General features: G+C 40.8%; 2 protein-coding genes across 3 annotated transcripts in view; both read right to left on the reverse strand.

Annotated features, from left to right (window-relative positions):
* Nucleotides 1-11,333, reverse strand: part of LOC110524730 (non-muscle caldesmon) — a 56,013-nt gene extending 44,680 nt beyond the window's left edge. The window contains exon 1 of the mRNA XM_021604617.2: nucleotides 11,186-11,333. The gene's annotated coding sequence lies outside the window, so the exon portion shown is untranslated. The remainder of the gene's footprint in view (nucleotides 1-11,185) is intronic.
* Nucleotides 11,334-14,655: 3,322 nt separating this feature from the next.
* Nucleotides 14,656-26,997, reverse strand: LOC110524766 (bisphosphoglycerate mutase). Of its 2 annotated transcripts, none has more exons than XM_021604675.2 (3): nucleotides 26,870-26,997; nucleotides 22,475-23,107; nucleotides 14,656-21,626 (listed from the first exon to the last, which is right to left on the reverse strand). In XM_021604675.2, the coding sequence occupies exons 2-3, from the start codon at nucleotides 23,073-23,075 to the stop codon at nucleotides 21,451-21,453; spliced, it is 777 nt and encodes a 258-aa protein (XP_021460350.1). In that variant the 5' UTR covers nucleotides 23,076-23,107; nucleotides 26,870-26,997; the 3' UTR covers nucleotides 14,656-21,450. The 2 variants fall into 2 exon arrangements, with proteins under 2 accessions (XP_021460350.1, XP_021460357.1); XM_021604682.2 differs by having other exon boundaries at nucleotides 22,475-23,102; nucleotides 26,870-26,987.
* Nucleotides 26,998-27,649: the final 652 nt, after the last annotated feature.

A 27,649-nucleotide genomic window follows, 5' to 3' on the forward strand; every position in this document is an offset into this window, starting at 1 on the left:
GACTCAATTTGAGCAGGTTTGTGTACAGTTACAGTAGTTGATAAAAAAATCTGGTGATACAGCCAACTTTAAAAGGTCCATGTGCCCTGGAGTGGGAACGCTTCCATGCAGGGATCTGCATAAGAAGGTGAGGTGCGACCCTCTCCATTATACAAACCATTCAATTGACATTAGGATTAAACATTGTTTGTTGTTTTGGTCTAAACATACCCTCATCAGACAATGCTCTGTAGGGAACTCTGTCCATTTTTGTTGAGATCTCTTGAAGTAATCAGTGATCTCTCCACCTGGCTTTTCTACTTTCACAACTGTCACCCACTCACTCACTCACTCACTCAAAACTGACAAAGTTTCCTCTCAACAAACTAAGTCTACCCTTAAAGACCAGCTGCAGCTGAGCTGGTGAAATAGTTTGTATATCAGTCATTAGCCTGTGTTGTCTGTGACGATGATGTTGGGTTGCCATGATTGACCTTTACAACTGGGACACACTCAAACACACACACTCACACACTCACAGGGACTGGGACATTTGCTGGAACGGAACAGAAAACTGAGCTCTCCCTCCCACTCCTAATGAGTCTTGTGACATTGGTGTCCAGATAGCAGGCTGAGGCTCCATTCAAATACTTGCGTTGGAGTTTCCCTTGGCGTCACCATCAAGTCTAAACTAATAAAAATAGCTGAAGCTATGTGTGTACTCCCTGTTCCAACCACATCCCATCAACTGAGAAGGCGTCGGTACTGTTCCTCCTTTTAAGGAAACACACAGACACAGGAGGCGATGTTAGTTGATGGTAGCTGTGTCGTAGTAGCTAGCGTAGCTGGGAATGAACAGGAACAGAATACAGAAACCATGGTTTACCCTAGCAAATACCTGCTTACTGCTGCTATCCAGAGACACGGGCTGTGTCCCAAATGGCACTCTATTCCCCTAGGCCTCTGGTCAAAACAAATGCACTATGTAGGGAATAGGGTGACATTTGGGACACAGCCCGGCTAGCCAGAGACAAGATGGGATCCAGGAACAACTTTTGTTTCCGTGATGATCAAAGAATCAGTTTTCCATAATGCTAATAGCCATTGTGTGTCTACAAGCTGCAGGAGAGGAAAGAAGGTAGAGTAAATAAAAGAAAGTCGGCCTAATTAGGTCATAAGTAATGGATGACATATCTGACTGTGCAAATGAAACATCTACAGTATCTACCACGTCCTCTTCTGCTCCAAAGGGACCTTAGGGGCTCCAAAGGGATCTTAGGGGCTCCTGAATCTATTTCTGTATCCCTATCCATCACATAATCTGTTCTGAGTCTTACTGTGATGTCACCCATGGGGGAAGCGAGAAATCACAGAATTCAGGGCTTCTTTTCATGCCAGCACATTCAGTTGATTCTAGTATCCTAGTGATTTAGTCATGTCTGCTAATAGACATCTGTTTGGGACATGGTGGCCTTTCTATGTCTCTAACATAGCAAAACTAGAAGGGACAGTTATTCTATTTATATGTGGTATAAGTGCACTGATGGTAAAATGATGTCTGATGAATGACACCATTTTCCAGCTAGGCCCATGTACCAGCTAATTCTAGGGCTACAATACCTCCTTTGCCAACTGGCCTGGACCCTTTATTGTCGACACGGAACCCCAGCCGATCCATCACGACTGGACTGCCGACGTGATCGCCCGATGTGGTCTCAACAGGCTATTCTGTAACGATATCGTCGAAGAACCATCTACTGGCCCCGGCCAGCTAGCTTTTCTGAACGCTGTGTCCCCTGCTCGCCTAGCGTAGTAGTGACTACCGAACGGCACCCTGACTCACCTATTGCTTCTCTTTTGACCCCATGATCACTCGGCTACACAGCTGATGCCCCCTGGACTGTTTCAATAACACGGTACCTCATTTTGTTTACCTGTCGGCCCCAGCTTTGAACTCGGGTCATGTATGTACCTAACTGACCTGCTCTGCCCATTCATCACCATTTACCCGTTGTTGTCTTAGCTCTTCAGATCAACACCTGTGATTGCTTTATGCCTCTCTCTAATGTCAATATGCTTTGTATACTGCTGTCTTGACAAGTTATTTTGTTTTATTTCACTGTAGAGCCCTCCGTCCCGCTCAAAATGCCTCTTTTGTCCCACCCCACACACATGGAGAGACCTCACCTGGCTTAACTGGTGCCTCCTGAGACGAAACCTCTCTCATTGTCACTCAAGGCCTAGGTTTACCTCCACTGTACATCCTACCATACTGTCTGTACATTATGCCCTGAATCTATTCTACCACGCCCAGAAGCCTGCCCCTTTTATTCTCTGTCGCCAACGCACTAGACGACCAGTTCTTATAGCCTTTAGCCGTACCCTTATCCTACTCCTCCTCTGTTCCTCTGGTGATGTAGAGGTTAACCCAGGCCCTGCAGCCCCCAGTACCACTCCTATTCCCCAGGCACTATAATTTGTTGACTTGGTTTGGTTTCCTGCATGTTAGCATCAGAAGCCTCCTCCCTGAGTTAGTTTTATTCACTGCATACTGCATACTCCACCAACCCTGATGTCCTAGCCGTGTCTAAATCCTGGCTTAAGAAGGCCACCAAAAATTCAGAAATTTCCATCCCTAACAACAACGATTTCTGCCAAGATTGAACTGCCAAAGGGGGTGGAGTTGCAATCTACTGCAGAGTTCTGTCATGCTATCCAGGTCTGTGCCCAAACATTTCGAGCTTCTACTTTTAAAAATGCACCTTTCCAGAAATAAGTCTGGAATAAGTAACAGATATAATATGCAACAGAAATAAGTCTGTTGCCACTTGTTATAGACCCCCCTCAGCCCACAGCTGTGCCCTGGACACTATATGTGAATTAATTGCCCCCCATTTATCTTCAGAGTTTGTACTGTTAGGTGACCTAAACTGGGATATGCTTAACACCCCGGCCGTCCTACAATCTAAGATAGATGCCCTGAATCTCACACAAATTATCATGGAACGTACCAGGTACAACCCTAAATCCGTAAACATGGGCACCCTCATGGATATCGTCCTGACCAACCTGCCCTCTAAATACACCTCTGCTGTCTTCAACCAGGATCTCAGTGATCACTGCCTCATTGCCTGCGTCCGCAATGGGTCAGCGGTCAAACAACCACCCCTCATCACTGTCAAACGCTCCCTAAAACTTTTCAGCGAGCAGGTCTTTCTAATCGAGCTGGCCTGGGAATCCTGGAAGGATATTGACCTCATTCTGTCAGTAGAGGATGCCTGGTTATTCTTTAAAAGTGCTTTCCTCACTAACGTAAATATGCATGCCCCATTTAAAAAATGTGGAACTAAGAACAGATATAGCCCTTGGTTCACTCCAGACTTGACTGCCCTTGACCAGCACAAAAACATCCTGTGGCGTATTGCATCAGCAGTAGCCCGCAAATAGCACCCGTGATATGCATCTTTTCAGGGAAGTTAGGAACCAATATACACAGGCAGTTAGGAAAGAAAAGGCTAGCTTTAAAAAATATACATTTGCATACTGTAGCACAAACTCCAAAAAGTTCTGGGACACTGTAAAGTCCATGGAGAATAAGAGCACTTAAATGCCACTCACTCTAATCTCCCTAAGATTAGAGTGAGATTTGCCCCTGTGGATAACCATTTCCTTTCCCATTCAATGTCACATTTATGCCATTGCTTAATAGAATTCTAGACAACTTTCTATTCTACTGACAGCCCACCACTGTTCTCTGACAGGTTCATGCACCAGATGAACTGTTGGACCAATTGTCCAACGCCCTATGGGACTCACAGCTGGTTGTGGTACAGCCTGGAATCGAACCACCATCTGTAATGATGCCTCTAGCACTGAGATGCGGTGCCTTAGACCGCTGCGCCACTGAGGAGCCCGATGTATTTAGCATACTGTACTAGAGGTCGACCGATTAATCGGAATGGCCGATTAATTAGGGCCGATTTCAAGTTTTCATAACAATCGGAAATCGGTATTTTTGGACACCGATTATTATTATTTTTACACCTTTATTTAATCTTTATTTAACTAGGCAAGTCAGTTAAGAACACATTCTTATTTTCAATGACGGCCTGGGAACGGTGGGTTAACTGCCTCGTTCAGGGGCAGAAGGACAGATTTTTACTTTGTCAGGTCGGGGGATTCAATCTTGCAACCTTACAGTTAACTCGTCCAACGCTCTAACCACCTGCCTCTCGTTGCACTCCACAAGGAGACTGCCTGTCACGCAAATACAGTAAGCCAAGGTAAGTTGCTAGCTAGCATTAAACTTAACTTATAAAAAACAATCAATCAAACAATCATAATCACTAGTTAACTACACATGGTTGATGATATTACTAGTTTATCTAGCGTGTCCTGCGTTGCATATAATCTGACTGAGCATACAAGCAAACAGGTATCTGACTGAGCGGTGGTAGGCAGCAGCAGGCTGTAAGCATTCATTCAAACAGCACTTTCGTGCGTTTTTCCAGCAGCTCTTCATTGTGCGTCAAGCATTGTGCTGTTTATGACTTCAAGCCTATCAACTCACGAGATGAGGCTGGTGTAACCGATGTGAAATGGCTAGCTAGTTAGCGGGGTGCGAGCTAATAGCGTTTCAAACGTCACTCACTCTGAGACTTGGAGTGGTTGTTCCCCTTGCTCTGCATAAATGTTTTTAAAAAATTGTCAGATTAATCGGTATCGGCTTTTTTGGTCCTCCAATAATCGGTATCGGTATCGGCGTTGAAAAATCATAATCGGTCGACCTCTATACTGTATATTATGTGTATTATAGGACAGCATCCTTATTACATTTCTAAAGATGATAATATTGTAGCGATCCTCGGTATATAAGCCATGTTACAATTCCCACCAAGTGGGTGGGAATTGACGTCAGCGACCTGGGTTCACTTCCCTGCTTTGCTGTTTGCTGCACTGGTGTCAGAAGTGGGATGGAGGCTATTAGGCCATCGGGAACACATGGCCGAAACATGTCAGGGAGCTGAGTAGTCGAAGCACGGGGACGTGCCTTCCCGTTCGGAGAGGGCAGTGTAGTGACGCTCGCTATATGAGACACGTTACAGTTCCCAACAAGTGGGTTAAAGGATTTTGGCAATGATGCCATTTATCTACTTCCCCAGAGTCAGATGAACTCTTCGATACCATTTTTTATGTATGAAGGAAGTTAGAGGTAGTTTCGTGAACCCATGCTAACTAGCATTTGCGCAATGACTAGAAGTCTATGGTATCTACTAGCATGTTATCAGTTACCATAGACTTCAGGTGCTTGTGTTAAAGCAAGTAAAAATGGTGTCCACGAGTTCATCAGACTCTGGAGAATTAGATAAAGGGTTTCATTGCCAAAATCTAGAGCATCCCTTTAACCCTATTGATGCGATGTGTCGGGTGTTTGCCTTTCACATCAGCTTTCACACCCTGCCACGCCAGTTGATAGAATATCATAAACTAAATTTGTGCTAAATGGATTTACAGATTTTGACAGAGGAAACATGATACTATTGGCAATATACAATGTTGCTCTCTATACATGACTCAAGTCTGGAGTTTTAGTTGAATGCTGTGTTTGTATGCATGCTCAACTTGACTTAACGCTTAACTTGAATGCACTTTTTCCCATAAAACAACGGGATAAATCTTAATTTCTCTGGTGACGAGAAACAGTAATAAGCAGACACAACTGTTTCAATCAGCACAATGTGTACAGCTTTCTGTACGGAAGGAGGGTGCCAGCATCTCATCCTTACCTAAACATGTAATTCAATTCACATTTCTAAGCTGACCTTATGGCAGTGAAACAATGAGACAGCGGGTAGCAGGTAACCCAGAGGTTAAGGTCGCTGATTCAAATCAAAAAGCCGGCAAGGTGAAAAACTCTACTGTTCTGCTCTTGAGCAAGGCAGTTAACCCCCAACAACAACTGCCCCCCGGGCACCGATGATGTCAATTAAGGCAGCCCCCCGCACCTCTGTTATTCAGAGTGGTTGGGTTAAACACTGAAGACGCATTTCGGTTTAATGCAATCAGTTCTGAAACTTACTAGGTATCCCCCTTTCCCAATACTGGTGCACTCTGAAGAGAGAAGCTTCAGAGTTTCACTGAGGTGAAACACACTCGCATGATAACCTTAGCTGAGACCTGAAGTCTTGGTTTAGCTCCTGGAGCAACTGCCTTGGCTTTAGCTCAGTTGTTTTACACAGTCTTATGGCACACAGGAGACAAGCGTTTTAACACTGACACAGGTTAGAATACTAAGACACAAAAACACAGACACACATATATCAGAAAGAGACAGCCTTGTGCTCTTTTTTCTCCAATGAGATTCACAAATCCCTTTCTCACAGTCACTGACTAACTAGAAAAGTGGATGATCTTCTATAGGAGAGAGAGATAGTTGTAGCCAGAAACCATTCCTGGTCCCCAGGAGACAAGCTCATTGTTCATCAGGAGACGATGGCTCAACGGCTCACACACATACACAATGAGGCACTGGCTTTGGTCTCCATAACCACTACCATCTAAGGAATAGGAGCCTGACTTGGCATGTACTCTGCGGCACACAGCTTTTCCACTGCAGGACGTCTGCTTAATGTATGACAAACAGAGTGTTAAGTCAAATTATAGTATTCGCTGCCTGGGTCAGGGTAGAGAGAACGTACACACACACACACACACACACACACACACACACACACTGGCCTGGGTAAAGCAGATGTGAGAACTTCTCATCCACAAGGAGAGGGGGAAAAATACACTACATGCACACTCTTGACATTCTCTCAACCAGCTTCAAGAAATATTCACCTGGAAAGCATGTCAATTAACATGCGTGCCTTGTTAAAAGTTAATTTGTGGAATTTCTTTCCTTCTTAATGCGTTTGAGCCAATGATGGAGGGGTGGTATACAGAAGACAGCCCTATTTGGTAAAATACCAAGTCCATACTGTATTATGGCAAGAACAGTTCAAATAAGCAAAGATAAACGACAGTCCATTATTACTTTAAGACATGAACGTCAGTCAATCCGGAAAATGTCAAGAAAGCTAAACGTTTCTTCAAGTGCAGTCACAAAAACCATCAAGTGCTATGATGAAACTGTCTCTAATGAGAACCGCCACAGGAAAGGAAGACCCAGAGTTACCTCTGCTGCAGAGGACAAGTTCATAAGAAATTGCAGCCCAAATAAGTTAGACACATCTCAACATCAACTGTTCAGATGAGACTGCTTGAATCAGGCCTTCATGGTCAGATTGCTGCAAAGAAACCACTACTAAAGGACACCAATAATAAGAAGAGACTTGCTTGGGCCAGGAAACATGAGCAATAGGCATTTGACTGGTGGAAATCTGTCCTTTGGTCGGATGAGTTCAAATTTGAGATTTTTGGTTCTTTGTTCTTTGTGAGACGCAGAGTATATGAACGGATGATCTCCGCATGTGTGGTTCCCACTGTGAAGCATGGAAGAGGAGGTGTGATGGTGTGGGGGTGCTTTGCTGGTGACACTGTCTGTGATTTATTTAGAATTCAAGGCACACTTTACAAGCATGGCTACCACGGCATTCTGCAGCGATACGCAATCCCATCTGGTTTGCGCTTAGTGGGACTATCATTTATTTTTCAACAGGACAATGACCCAACACACCTCCAGGTTGTGTAAGGGCTATTTAACCAAGAAGGAGAGTGATGGAGTGCTGCATCAGATGACCTGGACTCAACAATCCCATACCTCAACCCAATTGAGGTGGTTTGGAATGAGTTGGACTGCAGAGTGAAGGAAAAGCAACCAACAAGTGCTCAGCATATGTGGGAACTCCTTCAAGACTGTTGGAAAAGCATTCCAGGTGAAGCTGGTTGAGAGAATGCCAAGAGTGTGCAAAGCTGTCATCAAGGCAGATGGTGGATACTTTGAAGAATCACATTTTTTGGGGGGTTACTACCTGATTCCATATGTGGTATTTCATAGTGTTGATGTCTTCACAATTATTCTACAATGTAGAAAATAGTACAAATAAAGAAAAACCCTAGACGTAGACGTATCCAAACTTTTGACTGGTACTGTGTGGTGTAATTCCTAGGTATTTTTTATTTTTATGTTACTGGCTGGCGAAACATCTGCAAGCTAGGCTACTTAAGGCATACTTGCACAGACTTAAATCAACAAAATCCATGGGTTTCAGCTTACTCTTACTTCATGATTGAGGAATGCTCGATTTACCATTTCTTTCTTTTCGCCATCCCGTTTTGTACTGCAGGTCACATATTTCCAATGGGCTCCACTTGGTTGTGTGTGTGTGTGTGTGTGTGTGTGTGTGTGAGCGCGAATGTGTGCCTGTGTGCACGTGCATGCGACTATAACTGGGGTGATGAATGCAGAGAGTGGCCTTCAATTACACGCCTTTAAAGCCCAAGAAAATACTTCAAACAAGTTGAGACTGTCTGTGGCTGCTTTCATATCACCAGACTGGCTTCATGCTCATCATCATGTCTGGAATAAGAGTTCTTACTAACCAAGCTTCAAAAACAAAGAGTCTCTGATGATTCACAAGGTGTCTGAGGCATGTGATCTAGTTTAGCAGTCGAGACCATGGCGCAGTTACAAGGCTAAAATAGCCTAAGGCCTGGAATCAATCAGTAGCGCAGAAGATCAGCGTTATAGCGTGATTTAAATTTAAAGGCAATGTTTCCGCGTTCGCTGAGACTGCATTCACGGTAAACGCTGCATATGTCGACTCAGTTGAAAATGACTTTTAAATTTCAACCGCGCTACAATGCAGATCTTCGGCACTACTGTTTGAATCCATCCCTAAGTCTTTCTTCCCTTCGAAGGGAATGCAGAAGGCAGTTAGCATCTTTGGTTGGATGTTGTAAAAGATGTACATTTATTCTTTATCTAATTATATTCAGATTGAATAAGGGACAAATAAATCTTGAGAATCTGAAGAATATGAAAATAAACGTTTCTTCATTGTTTCTTAACTTGCTACCAAAAACTCTCCTCCCCTATTTATATCATTTCCCTTGTATCATTTCATTATTAAGCATTATTTAGTCATAACAATCAATATAGCGGTGTCAAACTTTCCCTGGCTGCCACTACTCTTGCTGATTTTTTTTTATCTGTCTCATCTAATAAAATGATTCTGAGGTAAGTTGAATTAATATTTAGTATTTTATAAAAAGGTATAAATATTATCTAATTAAATGTCTTTAAATGTTTTTATATCACAGCGCCTTCAGAAAGTATTGACACCCCTTGACTTATTCCACTTTTTGTTGTGTTACAGCCTGAATTTAAAATTGCAAAGAAATTGCTTAACAAGTCACATAAGTTGCATGTGTTTAACATGATTTATTAATGACCACCTCATCTCTGAAGCCCACACATACAATTATCTGTAAGGTCTCTCAGTCGAGCAGTGAATTTCAAACACAGATTCAACCACAAAGACCAGGGAGGTTTTCCAATGCCACGCAAAGAAGGACACCTATTGGTGGATAGGTAAAAACTTGAATATCCCTTTGAGCATGGTGAAGTTATTTATTACTCTTGGGGTGGTGTATACACCCAGTTAGTACAAGGATACAGGCGTTCTTCCTAACTCAGTTGCCAGAGAGGAAGGAAACTGCTCAGGAATTCACCCGAGGCCAATGGTAACTTTAAAACAGTTACAGAGTTTAATGGATGTGATAGGTGTGGTTAATTTCTGTATTATAATCGTGATAAAAAAGTTAATAGTAGAATTATGGGATAATTACACTGGATGTTAATATAAATGTACATTCTGCCAATGTTGTTAAATTGAGGTTATTTTTACTTTAAGTGATAGGGCCAATTTGAATCACTGAGCAATGTCATTCTAAATTTTGGTTGGATAATTAATTGGGTTTTTGATTATGATTTGGAAACTGAAGGATTGATTTGAGTTTAGTATGTTAATAACTATATGAGTGAAGCAATTGATGTATTAGGGATTGATTGTTCTGATTGCTGTTATGAACTAAAGTTATAGTTACTCCACAATTACTAACCTAGATGACAGAGTGAAAAGAAGGAAGCATGAATAGAATCAAAATATTCCAAACATGCATACTGTTTGCAATAAGGCACTAAAGTACAACTGCCAAAAATGTGGCAAAGAAATTAACTTTATGTCCCGATTACAAAGTGTTATGTTTGGGGCAAAACGTAACTGAGTACCACTCTTCATACTTTCAAGCATGGTGTTGGCTGCATCATGTTATGGGTATGCTTGTCATTGGCAAGGACTAGGGAGTTTTTTTTAGGATAAAAAGAAACAGTCCATTATTACTAAGAATAGAACTAAGCAGAGGCCATATCCTAAAGGAAAACCTGGTTCAGTCTGCTTTCCAACAGACACTGGGAGACAAATTCCCCTTTCATCAGGACAATAACCTAAACAAATATACACTGGAGTTGCTTACCAAGACGACACTGAATGTTCCTGAGTGGCCTAGTTACAGTTTTGACTTAAATTGTCTTGAACATCTATGGCAAGACTCGAAAATGGCTTTCTAGCAATGATCAATAACCAACTTAAATATATTTAATTCATTTTGAATTCAGGCTGTGGAACAAAATTTTGAATAAGTCAACGGGTATGAATCGTTTCTGAAGGACCTGTATACCATTAGGGGAGCCTAAAGATAAATAATCCACTTGCTTAGAGATAAAATAAAAAAATGTAATCCGTTTTTAATTAATAAAGCAGTCAAATTGAAGGTGAGTGTGTTGGGGCCCTCTTATTTTTCTTCATAGTTTGTTTGATATCTACTTTTTTTTAAATTATATATTGTTTTACCAAACCTTGCTTTTTTCCCCGCAGCAATTGGAAATTGTACTTAAGGGGTACTAGTTATCTACTATCCAACGTTACCCTACTGAGTCAATAAACTAGTAGAACTGTGTTGCAATTATCAATTTAAAGAACATACAGTAAACATGGGAAACATTTTATGTGAAATCGTTTCATTTCATACTATAGGGTATAACGTATTATTCTTGAACTATACCCGCAGCCTAGCTTGCAAAAAGCCTCGAATTTCTTTGGAAAATGGGATGCGCACAAAATCATGGCAACTGAGTTATGGCACATATTCTCGCGTGTGAAATGAATACATGTAAAGTTCATATCTAATTCAAACGTACCTGTCCTGCAGAAAGCCAAGTTCAGTTGTTTCTTTATGTTCGATGTCAGAAGCTTCGGAGAGAGTTGAAACAATTGAGCTTTTATCCATTGGCTCTGGTGCAGTTTTGGCTCCTCCTGTCCCGTTCACATTTCTAAGATGTTTAGGCTACATTGGCTATTTCTCTCTCTACTTGTGGTCATCTATGTGTATCGGAGACGGTTGGCTTTTCCTAATAATGAAACGCTCACGATAAAAGCAATAAAGAGTTGTAATGTATTTTTCTTCTACAAAAAAGTAACTATTGCTTTCTAATATGATGAAACATCCTTATATATGTTTCAGTCATTTAGCAGGTGATTTTATCCAGAGCAATTCATCTATTTTTTTGTTATTTAACCTTTATTTAACTAGACAAGTCAGTTCTTATTTACAATGACGGCCGGGAAACAGTGGGTTAACGTCCTTGCTCAAGGGAACATCCACAGATTGTTTTACTTAGTCGGCTCTGGGATTCGAACCAGCGACCTTTCTGTTACTGTTCTAACGCTCTTAACCGGTAGGCTACCTGCCACCTTATCTCCACAATTAAACTTCACCAAAAAATGACAAATCGTGTTTTTGAAGAAATAAATAGAAAACAATATTGAAAGACTTTGGCTGTTCTCAACAAATACTGCGAAATAATGGGACGAAACTTGGCACTATGCCATTAGTCTTGGAGCTGTAGCTTTCATATAGCAGCATTGGTATGTGACAGATGTGAAATGTACAAAAATGTGGCAGGGCAAAGAGAACAAGGGAGGGAACCATGATGTCGTCCAGGTGGGAATGTTGTCTGATTCATACTTTAGAAACGGATAGGCAGACTATAGGTGGGAGACCATCCTTAAGAGCTAATACCTAATTCAAAGGGTATTGAGGGAACCATTACTGCTTTCAATAAAGCTGTAGGCTAATAATTACATAGTTAATTACTAACCATACTGGCAGCTATTGGATGCAGCTATTTCAGGTCAGAATATACAAACTAATTAGAGTGGCGAGTGCTGCAAGACCAATAACTAATGTGATTGTGAGAAAATGTACCAACAAATAAATATACTGTGTAGCTTACTTATACTGTGCTTGCAAACTGGCAATATAATCAGTTTAAAAGGAGTTTTATTAAGTGAGATGGGAAGTCAATGCAGTAATCTAAAAAGAATCTGAACCACGCCGAAATGTATGAGTAAATAAAAGTCTATAAAAGCCCTTTCCAACAGCTGACATCTCTCTCTCCTGCCAGAACACAGAGCTACAGTAGCCTCCCACCAAACAAGGACATGTTACTACTCCAACAGTCAACAGCTAATTGAAACTCCTCTGTCCACCTAAATAAAAGAGCAATCATATTCAAAGGATGCAGTATATGTACAAAAATATGTGGAACCTGTTCAAATGAGTGGATTCGGCTATTTCAGCCACAGCCGTTGCTGACAGGTGTAAAGTTGAGCACACAGCCATGCAATCTCCATTAAAAAAAACATTGGCAGAAGAATGGCCTTACTGAATAGCTCTACTGAATAGCTCAGTGACGTTCAACGTCGCAAAGTCATAGGATGCCACAACAAGCCAGTTCGTCAAATGTCTGCCCTGCTAGAGCTGCCCCAGTCAACTATAAGTGCTGTTATTGTGAAGTAGAAACGTCTTGGAGCAACAACGGCTCAGCTACGAAGTGGTAGGCCACACAAGCTCCCAGAAAGGGACCGCAGAGTGTTGTCCTCGGTTGTAACACTCACTACTGAGTACCAAACTGCCTCTGGAAGCAACATCAGCACAATAACTGTTTGTCGAGAGCTTCATGAAATCTGTTACAATGGCTGAGCAGCCGCACACCATGCGTAATGCCAAGCGTCGGCTGGGGTGGTGTAAAGCTCACTGCCATTGGACTCTGGAGCAGTGGTAATGCGTTCTCTGGAGTGATGAATCGCGCTTCACCATTTGGCAGTCCGACAGACGAATCTGGGTTTGGCGGATGTCAGGAGAACGCTAGCTGCTCGACTGCATAGTGCCAGCTGTAAAGTTTGGTGGAGGAGGAATAATGGTATGGGGCTGTTTTTCATGGTTCGGGCTAGGCCCCTTAGGTCCAGTGAAGGGACATCTTAATGCTACAGCATACAATGACATTCTAGACACTCTGTGCTTCCAACTTTGTGGCAACAGTTTGGAGAAGGCCCTTTCCTGTTCCAGCATTATAATGCCCCTGTGCACAAAGTGAGGTCCATACAGAAATGCTTTGTTGAGATCAGTGGGGAAGAATTTGACTGGCCAGCACAGAGCACAGAGCCCTGACAACCCCATCGAACACTTGTGGGATGAATTAGGACGCTAACTGCAAGCCAGGCCTAATCACCCAAAATTCGTGCCTGACCTCACGAATGCTCATGTGGCTGAATGGAAGCAGGTCTCCGTAGCACTGTTCCAACATCTAGCGGAAAGCCTTCCCAGAAGAGTGGAGGCTCCTATAGCAGCAAAGGAAGGACCAACTCTCTATTCATGCCTATGATTTTGGAATGAGATGTTGGACGAGCAGGTGTCCATATACTTCTGGTCATGTAGTGCATGTGTAGGCCTATAGTACATACACAGTACCCTCCCAATATGCTAAACAGATCTAGGTTCAAATAATTATTTAAAATCTTGCTTGACCTCTCTGGAATGCAAGTAAGGCGTGTTAGGTTTGCACTTTTTTTGAATTTTCTATTGGTTCCTGCAAGCTCAATTTAAGCACATGGGGGAATAAGAATCATATTGTACACCATACTCCTCATTCTTGTTAGCCTGATCCCAGGCAACAGTCTCACACCCAGAACTGATGGTTTTTGTCAGTCCCAGTCTTCTCCTTCATGCCAAATAACTCAAACAGCCACTCCCCCCTGTATCCGCCTGTGTTCACCCTGACGAAAAGGTTCATTATCTGTTGTCGAGGTTCATTATCTTTGGGCTTTGCTCATTGCAGTTCACTTGACTGTATCATGATTCAGGAAAACTCTAGCTCCAACAGGTAGGCACACTTTCTTAAAGGAACACTCTCATCATAATACACTACCAACTACACAGACATGCTTTCAATTCTTTGAAACATCTTTGGCATTTTTACCACAAAGAAAACTTCTGAGACAGTTATATCATTACTATCACGTATACTCCCCTCTCCGGTCTATAGGTCATCTGGCTGCTGATTATCCCGCACACCTGTCACCATCGTCTTGTGCACCTGCACCTCATGACACTCACCTGGACTCCATCACCTCCTTGATTATCTTCCCTATATCTGTCACTCCCCTTGGTTCTTTCCTCAGGTGTTATTGACTCTGTTTTCATGTTGGGAGTGTTGTTTGTGTTTTGTTTCTTTATTAAAACACTTGCTCCCTGTACTCTCAGCGCATTCGTTACAATTACAGAGTCATTTCATGTTATTTCCACCATGCAAACCATCAAATGGCAAAGTCAAGTTTTCAAACTAAGTTTAATACTTAATGTCGTCACTGAACATTTAGTATAACCGTGGGGATAATACATTACAGAAAATATTACAGGACATGACTACAGTATTTTGTAGTATCAATATATTTACACATTTACGGTTTTAGTGATGAACTAATAATATTAGTCATCATTTCCCTAATGACCTGAAGACCACAACAACAAATACGATGGTTATTATGACAGAACGTTAAAAAAAATATCAGACAGACAGACGTACAATACAAAATGAGACACACAAAACATAAAGTAACAAAGTATCTTCCCTGTGTAAAAAACAAACAAAAAACATCACAGTAATGCGCCACAAACAATGTGCCTTCAGAAAGTATTCACACCCCTTGAATTGTTCCACATTTTGTTGAGTTAGTCTGTTAGTCTGAATTCGAAATGTATTGAATTGAATTTTCTGTCACTGGCCTACACACAATGTCAAAGTTGACTTTTTGGTCTATGTTTGGCTCCGATTTTTTTCCAGTCTGGACATATTTTCAACTTTCATTCAGAACCAAAAATATACCTGATCTAAACATCCATAAAATACCTATTTTAAACTTTCATTCAAAGCTTAAATTGAACCCAACTTCAACGTCTTGAAAAATACTTATTTTAGACGTTTTTTCAACTTAAATGTTGCTTACTGGGATTATTCTTGTAGTGGCGGCCATTTTTTGTTTCGCCTAGGGCGCCAGAACGGCCAGGACCGGCTCTGAATACTAGTATCCAAATAATGTACAAATCTAAAACATCTTTAGTAGCACTGTATTCAATTGAAAATGCAGTGCTGTTCACATAACCTAAACTATGTTAAGAATACTTTTACTTTTAAGGTAACACTGGCTGAGATAATGGATGGGCTGGACATGCCGGGAGATGAGTTTGGATTGGTCTGCCACGTAGCATGCTTCTGTCTATAACGTGAGCTGCTCAGTATGTCTTGATAGTCCTGTCTACCGCAGTGTAAGACAACATTATCAATCGATAACTACAAAGGTTTTGCTACATTTCTCAACAACATTGATGCTCTGAATTTTTGCTGTCTTTTTTTTTGGTTTACCGAACATCACTTTTCCACTTTGTTATACTTCAAGCAAGTTCAGCCAAGACTAGCTAGCTAGTAACATTAGCTGAGATGGAAGCTAGCAAAAATGTAGAGGGAGCTGTCGTAACCGAAGTAGATACTGTCATCTATATGGAAGATTCTGACACTCCCAGAATTAACGGTACCGAGGTCGGAGGAATTAGTCTTGGGTACAGGTGTCCAAATAAGCCCTTCGAAACCCCACAAAACTACAGAGTTTAATGCAGCAGGCATTAAGGATATTGCCACTGATGTGAAACTGTTGAAAAATAAAGTTGATGCCCTGACAAAAGAAAACGAGGAGCTGCGCACAGCGAGTGATGAATAGGACCGATACAAGCGCCGATGGGGGCTGAGACTGAACATGCTACCTGAAACTGATGGTGAGAATATCAGAGGGATTGTGATTGACATTATTGGGAAGGTTGTTCCATATCCCCCTGCTATCCTGAACGTCGCTGTAGATGTTGTAGATAAGAGAAAGGAGATTAACAGACACAGACAAGGTCATGATGTTTGCATTGAGGAACGTGAGAGACGAGGTGTGGAGAGCTGGCAAACTTGCGCGATCTTCAGGGAGAAAGGCACTCGCTTTGCAGAAGATTTCACAAGCGCGACAGGGATGCCCATGCGAAGCTGTGGCCACAAGTCGATGGGGCAAGATGCAGGGAGAAAAAAAAGCCTCCTTTCGCGAGGGGTTTGCTGTCATTGACGACCGCAGGGTGGAGCCACATGTGACTGATTTATGCTTCAAGAGTTGGCCTGCTTATACAGTAGTAGGCTAATGAAGCCATATACCGTTTCAACTGGTGAGTTTATTCATGCAATCGTTTATCTGAACAACGCATATAGGTGATATTGCATAGGGCCATACTGTCCGTAGTGGCGAGTTTTGAATGTGAACATTAACCAACGTAAGCACACTGATTTTTGATTCTCATTTGATGGCATACCAAGAAATCAGTTAGCTTTTAGTCATTTCATTTGGTTTCAAGATTGATATGTAAGTAAATCTCCATTTCTTTTTCATATGGCGATGATTAGCTGTCAGAGATGTTTTTATTTTACGTTTGAGAGTTCTAAACTATTAATATAATATGTGTTATTACACGGTCTATCCATTTATTTTCCTTTTATGGTCGTTACTGTTCGTCAAGTACATTTTTGAAGGGCTTATGCTATATTCAGGGTCGCTTGTTTATTCTAGACAACTCTATCTCGGATACTCTGCTTGTCAACATTTCTTTGCTTTTTATTCTTGAACACCAGGGGTTTACGTACCAATTGAACACCAGGGGTTTACGTACCAATTGAACACCAGGGGTTTACGTACCAATTGAACACCAGGGGTTTACGTACCAATTGAACACCAGGGGTTTACGTACCAATTGAACACCAGGGGTTTACGTACCAATTGAACACCAGGGGTTTACGTACCAATTGAACACCAGGGGTTTACGTACCAATTGAACACCAGGGGTTTACGTACCAATTGAACACCAGGGGTTTACGTACCAATTGAACACCAGGGGTTTACGTACCAATTGAACACCAGGGGTTTACGTACCAATTGAACACCAGGGGTTTACGTACCAAAGGCTATTTTTGTTTTGGAAAGATTCATTAAAAAGTCCAATTGTTTTTATTTATTTCAAGAGACACGTTCCTCAGATGCTGACTTAAAATTTTGGACTTCACAATGGGGTGACAAGATCATTTTTAGCCTTGGCTCATCTCAATCTGCTGGTGTGGGAATACTTTTCAGACAGTTTCCAGGTACAGTTTAAGAAAGCAGGTGTGATGCTGAGGGTCACTGGATAACTAATGTTTTCAAATATAAAAAAAGGGTCATGTTACATATTGGTAAATATTTATGGTTATAACATAGTCATTCTTCTAACATCTATTAGTGAAGTCTTAATTGAATTGAAAAACAAATATTCCACAGATAACATTATTGCTGGAGGCGATTATAATGTTGCTCCTCGTGACTGGATGGACAAGTATCCCACCAGGCATTCAGCCCATTGTTTTAATAACTTAATTCTACATTTCTGCTCCCAACTTTCAACTTTCCGACATTTGGCGTTCACAGAATCCAACTGTAGAACAATGTTCTTGGTTCAACTCTATAACTAGCGACAGACAATTAAAATCTAGAATTGATTATTGGTCGGTATCTTCCAATCTTATGAATCTTGTCAGGGAATGTAGTATTTCCTCAGATCCTCTGACAGGCCATTGTTCCATTATTCTTTCCTTTTGATAATGACAAGAGATTTTCAAAAGCATCTTTTCTTTTAAAGAATGAGCCATTTTGTTTACAGTCTAAAGCTCTAATCAGAGGGACCTGTCTCAATCCTGCTCTTTCTTCTAACAAATGGGAAATTATTAAATTCAGAAATCAATGTCTTGCCATCACTACTGGTACAATGCTAAGAAAAGATGATCCAAGCAGATGTTGATATTAACAGGCTGAGTAATAAACTTGATTTAAATGAAGATGAAAAAGGAACAGGGTGCCTTCATCTGTTCAAAGGCCAAATGGATTGAAAAAGGTGAAAAAACACATCTTATTTCTTTCATTTGGAGAACAGTAGGCAGACTAGGAATAGTATTACATCCATTTATGTAAATGACACTATCTGTTGATCGTGAAGTGATTAATAAGAAAATACTCTTTCTACACTTCGCTATATCAATCTCATCTTTCAGAAGGCGACTTGAATTCCTTTTTTGATTCAGTTCATAACTCTGTTAACCCTATAGAAGAAAGGTTTAAGAAACTCTGTGATTCTGATATAGATATTACTTTGTTGGACTAAACCATTAAACAAATGCCTATAGGTAAATCTCCTGGACCGGATAGCATGACTCCTGAATTCTATCAACATTTTTGGCGTGATTTAGAGAGTTATTGCTTTCGGGCTACAAAGAGGGTATTGCTAATGCTATCTTATCACCTCCTTTGTGACAGGGACTAATAGTTCTTATACCCAAATCAAAGAAGGACTCTCTTCACCTAGATTTATATTGTTTTTAGATTTTTTTTAATGCTTTTGGCACTTTCAAACAACTTTTAACTTAGAACTCTCTACTTTTGGGTTTTGGGAGGATTTCTGTTAAGTGATAAGGATAATGTACAATATAATGATAATAGCAGTTCGGTGGCTATTAGTAATGGTACATCCCCTTGTTTCTCTATTGCTAGAGGAATTAGACAGGGTTGTCCAATCTCTTTATTTTAGCCACAGATCTACTAGTCATATTTCTAAACAAATCTGAGAATTTAAAATGGATCCGTATTTTTGGTAAAGATATAAATATCAGTCCATTTGCAGATGATACTGCCCTTTTCCTAAAGGATAGAGTGTTTATTCCCTTGGCTATTGACAGAATCAAGACATTTTCTATGGCCTCTGGGTTGACTCCCAACCTTAACAAATGTGATCTCATGCCAATTCTTTGCTGTGACTCCGTCAACATTGCCTTCGTCAACATTGCCTGTTAAAAAGGAAGTTAAATATTTAGGAATTGTTATCACTAAAAAATGTTCAGATAGAGAATCTTTAAACATCGATAATAGGATTAATTCCATGAGAGTGATATCTCAATCTTGGGTCGTATTCTTTTGTCCAAGACCGATGGTTTATCTAGAACCATTTACCCAAGTCAGTCCCTTTTTATTTCTTATAATAACATTTTAAAAAAGTTAATTATGTTATATTTAGATTTGTTTGGAGGAATAAAACATTAGGGTTAGAAGAAAATCAGAAATCACAATTAGTATGATCGTGGAGGTTTACAGGATATTGATTTTGATTCGTTAATGGTTGCTTTTAGAATTAAATGGTTGATATGTCTGTCTGTCTAATCCTACGTCTATGTGGTATCATATCCCTAACAGTCTGTTTAATAAACTTGGTGGACTTGAATTCCTAAAGAAATGTGATTTTGACCCTCCAAAATTACCTGTGAAATTGTCTAAGTTTCACCAGCTAATGTTGTTTTTCTGGAAAATGATATTCAAGCACAATTTTTCCCCCCACAAAACATTGATTTGGAATAATAGAGTTATTAAATTAATAGGAAATCCATTTTCAAAGGCCTTTGGTTTGACAAGGGTATTCATTTTGTATGTGATTTGGTAGAAGACACTGGGGAGTTTTTGCCGTTCGATGAGTACATTGGTAAATTTCAGGTTAATATTACTCAGAGAGAATTTGCAAAGCAATTCCACTTCCTTTACTTGGGACTTATTAAGAACACTTCATTATATTATGAGGTTGTTCCCTCTTTTCCAAGTTTACAAATGAATGACTTGAATCTTTTGGATAAAAAAAAGCAACAATAAATGGATACGATTGGCTGAATTGAATTTGGTGTGAAGAGGGTGTGAAGAGGGTGTGAACGATGTTGAATGGGTGTAGACAAAGAAGAGCTCTCCAGTAGGTGTATCAAAACATTAATAGCAATTTTCTCAACAAAATGGGGTTACAAGTTTATCAACATTCAAAGCAGAATTAATTTTCCATTGTTCCTCAACTGCAGTGTATCAAATACCATTTTCTAGCTCTGAGTCTGTACTTTCATCCAATGTAAAAAATACAATTTCAAATTTTGCTACATAAGACCGAATCCAGATGGTGTGTCACAAATTGAAACAAGAGAAGCTTTTGTGTCAAATTATACCGCAAGTCATAAATCAGCATGTCAACGTAGGCATTTTATGATTAACCGCATGAGCACTACAGTTATTTCATATGAACTTCTCTTAAACTAGCATGTAGCATATGAGCGGACATGTTCTTATCAAGTTTGACCAATCTTTTTCAACAACACATTTACAGCATTAATGTACTAAAAGAAGCTTTGATCACACAATCCACCGACCGGTCTTGGAATGAATAGCCTGACTGTCAGTCTCAATGAGGTAATACTTGTTACGAAGTGCTTTTAAAGTTTCTTGATAAATAACCATTTGTACCTGTTAGTGCTGGTTCATATTCTACTGCTAGATTCTGTCAGTCATAATTCACTTACACTTAAGAACTAACAAAATTGCATCGCAAAATCCTACAGAAATTGAGAATAATGGCAGTGAAGGCACGTCACGAGGTTTGAAAATGTTTTTTAGATTTTTTTAAAGGAACATTTGATTGTTTCTCGTGCTGCTATTCCTTTAATGGCAAAATGCCTCAATACACACTTAGTCAGCCTATTACCAAATATGCTTGTTAATGATAAATATGCCTGTTAATGTAACTCCCTTCAGCACACCACTTATTTCTGTATGAACAATATTATTTTGTTTCCTTGTTGCACCCAATAGGGTAGACTGGGTTAAGTTCATACCACGATTTTACAGTCAGTTCACTGAGACTTACTGACTACAATAGCATGTACTTAATATTGATTTAATTAAATCAAGAATTCAGCTTTGAGTGAATCTGATTAATGGTGCATAACAGGCAACTAAATAAGTGCTAGCCCAGGCTTGGGCAAATTCGTATATTAGTCTTACAGCCAGTTGACTAGATTCTAGAATCTACTCCAGAATGACAAGAATACAGTTGATTAGATTCTACAAATCACTAGTATGTATAATGAATATAATTCAGTTGGCTAGATTTTTGAATCTAGAATGACTAGAATCCAGTTGACTAGATTCAGGCCAATCAGGGTGTTTGTTTGACCTTCCCCTGATCCTCCACCTTCCTGATGGCTGCCTGGATGGCGTCCTGGTCTCCCAGGAGCTGCATGGGTTTGGTGGGCCGGAAGTTCTCATCCAGCTCAATCAGAATGGGCGTTCCTGTGGGTAACGTCACGTTGACGATATCAGCATCTGATATACCTGTTGAAATAAATAGAGATAAATGTTTGATTTGTAGTGTTCTGCTGCTGTGAACCACAGTAAAACGAACAACCCGTGGCATACTATTATACTATCACCATGAAGATAATATAACCATTATGTTAGTACAGCTTTATCCCATATTGTTATGGAAAGCGCTACCAACTTCTCTGATTTCTGTACACGGAAGTAAGCTTATCTGAGTGCTCAACAACCAATTAAAACCAAATCAAAATGTGCAACAGACTACTGTAGGTCTATAATGTGGGTCCTCTTTAACAACAAATGAGCAAAACAAAAATTCCTGCTATATAGCATAGATGATTTCTAATATCCCCATTACATAACTGTCTATAAAGTTACAGGGTGGCCAGTGGAGGAGCTAAAAGGTCAATGTGGATCTCATGGCAGTAGCCTGATGTAACATAAACCTAGTGCCCTTTTTGTACAAGTTCAACCATGTGCCATTTCTGGAACTCATATATATATATATATATATATATATATATATATATATATATATATATATATATATATATATATATATATATATATATATATATATATATATATATATATATATATATTGGTATAAACCAAATGGGAGTGAATGCTAGTTACGAACTAGGCCTAAAGCATAGAGGGCCTAGCGAACTCCTTTTGTAGATTCAAACATTCAAATGGAAGTGAAAGTAGCCATGCAGCTCTTACTGAAGTCTGCAGTAACAAAAGAGAACTAAAAAGGACAATAGCAGTGCAGCAAATGTCAATGGTAATAATGGTGGAGCTGATGCACTCAAGCCTAGTGGGGTTGCATGCGCGCGCACACACACACACAGAAGTTATACCTTGTAAGTGTTTCAGCAGTGCCCTGCAGCTATTCCCGTGCCCAGAGATGAGCACCGATTTCCCCTGTTTGATCTCTGGCACAATGGTGCCATCCCAGTATGGCTGGAGCCTCTCTAAGACATCCTTCAGGCTCTCCGACTTAGGGAGATCCTCTTTAGAAATATCGCAAGTAGAATACCGCCGGTCGTTGTAGATCTCCAGAAAGTAAGGGTGTGATTTGTCGATAGGCGGCGGCGTGAGGTCGTAACTCCTCCTCCACTGTTTCACCTGCTCCTCGCCGTGGTTTAGGGCCATCTCGGCACGGTTGAGCCCGATCAGAGCACCATAATGGCGCTCATTCAGCCTCCACGATTTCACCACTGGGACCCACTCCTGCCCCATGGCCTCTAGTAGCAGCCAGGCTGTGTGGATGGAGCGGCTAAGCAGGGATGTGAAGACCACATCCAAGTGGTAGCCTGCCTCTCTTAGGAGGTGACCGCACGCTAGGGCCTCCTTTACCCCATCCTCACTCAGCCTCTGGTCCACCCAGCTGCAGAAGCGGTTCTCTTTGGTCCAGGCCCCTTCTCCATGCCTCATCACAAAGACTTTGTACTTGGACATCGGGAAAGACTGGCTGGCAGCAGGAGCCTGTACTGTACACAAACAAACAATGGGTTGAATTATAGGACATCCGGAAGGACAGGCTGGCAGCAGGAGCCTGTACTGTACACAAACAAACAATGGGTTGAATTATAGGACATCCGGAAGGACAGGCTGGCAGCAGGAGCCTGTACTGTAAACAAACAAACAAAGGGTTGAATTATAGGACATCCGGAAGGACAGGCTGGCAGCAGGAGCCTGTATTTTACACAAACAAACAATGAGGAATTATAGAAGCGAAGGGTGCAGGTTCAGTTACATAATGCACTGGACTGTTACTGTGGCCAGCTAACATCATCAGTCACTTAGCACACAACTTAAATAAGAATTATTCAACAAGTCTCGAATAGGCTACTTGATGAGTTTCAACAACCTAAATGTACAGCAGCAGTTCAGTGGGGCTTTGTGCCTTGTTCCGGAACCTATTTGATTGAATCCGGTACCTTTCGTGGCATGAAACGTTGTTTGAAACCAACGCGTGGCCATGGCTGTATGAGAAGCGCGCCTGCATCTCTCACAGAACTAGAATGAGATCAACTTGATATGATCTCTCTCCCTCTACTCTGATAGACATGAGCCTGCAACTCTCATCTCTTCAGCGTTGCACCATCATTTATTTCCTTACAGAATCATAGCCGTGCGAATTGAAATACATTTGCCAAAGTTAGAAGTTCTGCTGTCGCGGGAAAACACAGATTAGAAAGTAAATGGCTCCTGATGAAAAGACTCAAATCTGTCTGCTTTAGGCTACAAAAATACTTGATTTACTTTGTAAAACAATATTTGGAAGTTAAACAAGAGATAGAGGCTTTTGGCACAAACGCATTGGCCATCAGCAATGTGTGAGCTGCGCATCATTGGGTGATTCAGTGAAATTGGAAAGCATTTTTCGGATGATAATTTCCTCATATTGTAGCCTACAATATGTCTCCACACACCTAGGCCTACAACCTGGCCTCAGAGCATTTCGTATTATTCTGTACGTAAATACGTGAACAATTCATTTAGTATGTATGATATGTTACATTTCGTATGGTATGTATTCATTTGTGGATGTCCATCACCCATTTCATATGATATGTTAAAAATTACATTTCTGATTATAGGTCACAAATTTGCAAAATGTACATTGTTACGAATTCGCAAAAATGTCTTATATGTTACAATTTGCAAACGTACAATATGTTATGAATTTGCAAAACGTACAATATGTTATGAATTTGCAAAACGTACAATATGTTACGAATTTACAAAACGAATGTTACGAATTCTAACTTGCTAACGTTAGCTAGGCTAGGGGATATAGGTTAGGGTTAAGTTTAGAAGTTAGACTAAAGGTTGAATGTTAGGTTTAGCTAAAAGGGTGAAAGTTAGGGGAAGGGTTAGCTAAAAAGGTTAGGGTTAGTAATTGCAAAGCAGCTAAAAAGTAGTAAGTAGTTAAAGTTGCTAATTAGCTAAAATGCTAAGGTCTGTGATGAGATTCGAACTTGCAACCTTTGGGTTGTTAGACATTTGCCTTGCCAGACGTTTGCGTTATACTAAAAAGGCAGTTGCTAATTAGCTAAACTCAGCAAAAAAAGAAATGTCCCTCTTTCAGGACCCTGTCTTTCAAAGATAATTCGTAAAAATCCATATAACTTCACAGATCTTCATTGTAAAGGTACACTGTTTCCCATGCTTGTTCAATGAACCATAAATAATGAACATGCACCTGTGGAACCGTCGTTAAGACACTAACAGCTTCCATCAGCCTCCATCAGTGCTCAGACTGTCCGCAATAGGCTGAGAGAGGCTGGACTGAGGGCTTGTAGGCCTGTTGTAAGGCAGGACCTCACCAGACGTCACCGGCAACAAAGTCGCCCATGGGCACAAACCCACCATCGCTGGACCAGACAGGACAGGCAAAAAGTGCTCTTCATTGACGAGTCAGTTTTGTCTCACCAGGCGTGATGGTCGGATTCACGTTTATCGTTGAAGGAATGAGCGTTACACCGAGGCCTGTACTCTGGGGCGGGATCGATTTGGAGGTGGAGGGTCCGTCATGGTCTGGGGTGGTGTGTCACAGCATCATTGGACTGAGCTTGTTGTCATTGCAGGCAATCTCAATGCTGTACGTTACAGGGAATACCTCTTCCTCCCTCATGTGGTACCCTTCCTGCAGGCTCATCCTGACATGACCCTCCAGCATGACAATGCCACCAACCATACTGCTCGTTCTGTGCGTGATTTCCTGCAAGACAGTAATGTCAGTGTTGTGCCATGGACTGCGAAGAGCCCGGTTCTCAATCCCATTGAGCACGTCTGGGACCTGTTGGATCGGAGGGTGAGGGCTAGGGCCATTCCCCCCAGAAATGTCCAGGAACTTGCAGGTGCCTTGGTGTAAGAGTGGGGTAACATCTCACAGCAAGAACTGGCAAATCTGGTGCAGTCCATGAGGAGATGCACTGCAGTACTTAATGCAGCTAGTGGCCACACCAGATACTGACTGTTACCTTTTATTTTGACCCCCTTTTTCAGGGACACATTATTCAATTTCTGTTAGTCACATGTCTGTGGAACTTGTTCAGTTTATGTCTCAGTTGTTGAATCTTGTTATGTTCGTACAAATGTTTACACATGTTAAGTTTGCTAAAAAATAAACGCAGTTGACAGTGAGAGGAAGTTTCTTTTTTTGCTGAGTTTAGAATTGTCTGTGATGATATTTGAACTCACAACCTTTGGGTTATACACCCACCCATCCACCCTGATCAAACACCCTACTTAAGTAACCATCTGTCTTATGTAACCATACCAAACATAACTTATCACACTAAAAGGAGCTTCTCAGATTCACGTACAGAATAATACAAAATGCTCTGAGACCTGGTTGAGGCCTACGCCATTGATGGATTCAAGACAAGGTTGTTTTTATTGATCTCAGATTCTCAGTTTGTCTGTGTCAAAGTAAACTGTCATTTCGATCATTTGTGTGGTATCTGCCAAAGTCTCCAGTCATTTTATAAATGCATGAAATGCGTTCATAAAAAGGCCCAATTTTTCCCGGACCATGAACAACTAAAAATGTTCCCCATGTTTGCAACTTCTGTAAGTGCTTCTACTCTACTGCTCTATGGCACTAGCAATTGCGATGATATGCATGCATTGCTTTACTATAAAGGTGTTTTTTTTCTTCCAGATTCACTGAGGTCACCCTCCACCCGCGCATACGTTGTCACGGCACACACTATTAATTTAGCACTGTTATTAGTTACATGTACACAACTTCGCTTGCTTATAAGCCTAAAATATTTGACTTGTGCTACTATGCAACTCTATTGTTAATGAGCGTGATAGCAGAAGCAGTAGCCATCATCAACATGGCTGAGAGGTTTAAGGGGTGGGTCTGGTAGGTCAATAATTTCAAGTGGCATACTACAAACCAACACACGGTTACGTTAACCCAAGTTAAACATCATTGCACAGGGTAACGCTGAATCTAAACAACGTAATGTGGCTATTACACATTCCCTGTGGCGTAATGAATACGGAATACCATATTATTACATCATATCAACAGACAATAAAAACAGCTAACGTTAGCTGGGATGCCTTGCACTTGTCATCTCATACATTGGTAGCCTACTCTGTCCAGAATCCAGATAGCGTGCATGCGTTTTTACGAGGGCATGCGTGTAAGACGTTCAAGCTACAAAATGCAGGTCAATAACAATTAAAACTGAAAATGTATTACAATAATAGCATGGAAACAACCTTACCCTGCGTGAGCTACAAGTTTAGACCAATTGTCGTGCAGTCGTGACTGATGACAGATATTTGGAACACCATCGAGAGCGTTCAAAAGAAGTCCGCGACTGACAGTTTGTGGTCCAATCGAAGCGGTAAATCTCACATTTGGGCGGGATTTGTGTAACGTGTACTGCCCATATATGGACGGATGAAAGGAACGGCTCGCGCTGTCTGGGACCGTCATCATGGAGGAAGAAGGCGTGGCATGACATATTTAGCTGGGTACATTTTAAAAGTCACTGAATGTGGACATTATTAAGTATCTGCTATGTCAATGTTTTGCCTGCAAAGTGGAAAATACAGCACTTTTTTTTGTAAAAAAAAAACTACAGTATAAACTATGATTGATACACAATACAAACGACATGCGCAAGCTCGCTCGCACGCACACACACACACACGCGCACACTCACACAACTACAGTGTTAACTTTTATTGTTGACCATGCAAGTGACAATGATAATACGATGTTAATAAGTGCTTTATTGACAGTAACACAATTTTATGAATAACTTCTAACTATCCAACATTGTGTGTCCATACTACATCATATAAATACAATTTCATAACAAATTACATAAAAATAATACATGACTTTCCATTAAAAATAAGACATTATTTTCTATGAATGATTAGAATTATCTATCGTATGACGTAAATTTGATTTGCATCCATACAAAACATATACCAATGCAAGAGACTCTTACTATGTAAAACTACTGCTTCCCTTACCTTCTCCTCCTTTTTGA

Source organism: Oncorhynchus mykiss, chromosome 1 (assembly GCF_013265735.2).
Source record: "Oncorhynchus mykiss isolate Arlee chromosome 1, USDA_OmykA_1.1, whole genome shotgun sequence".
Classification (NCBI taxonomy): domain Eukaryota; kingdom Metazoa; phylum Chordata; class Actinopteri; order Salmoniformes; family Salmonidae; genus Oncorhynchus; species Oncorhynchus mykiss.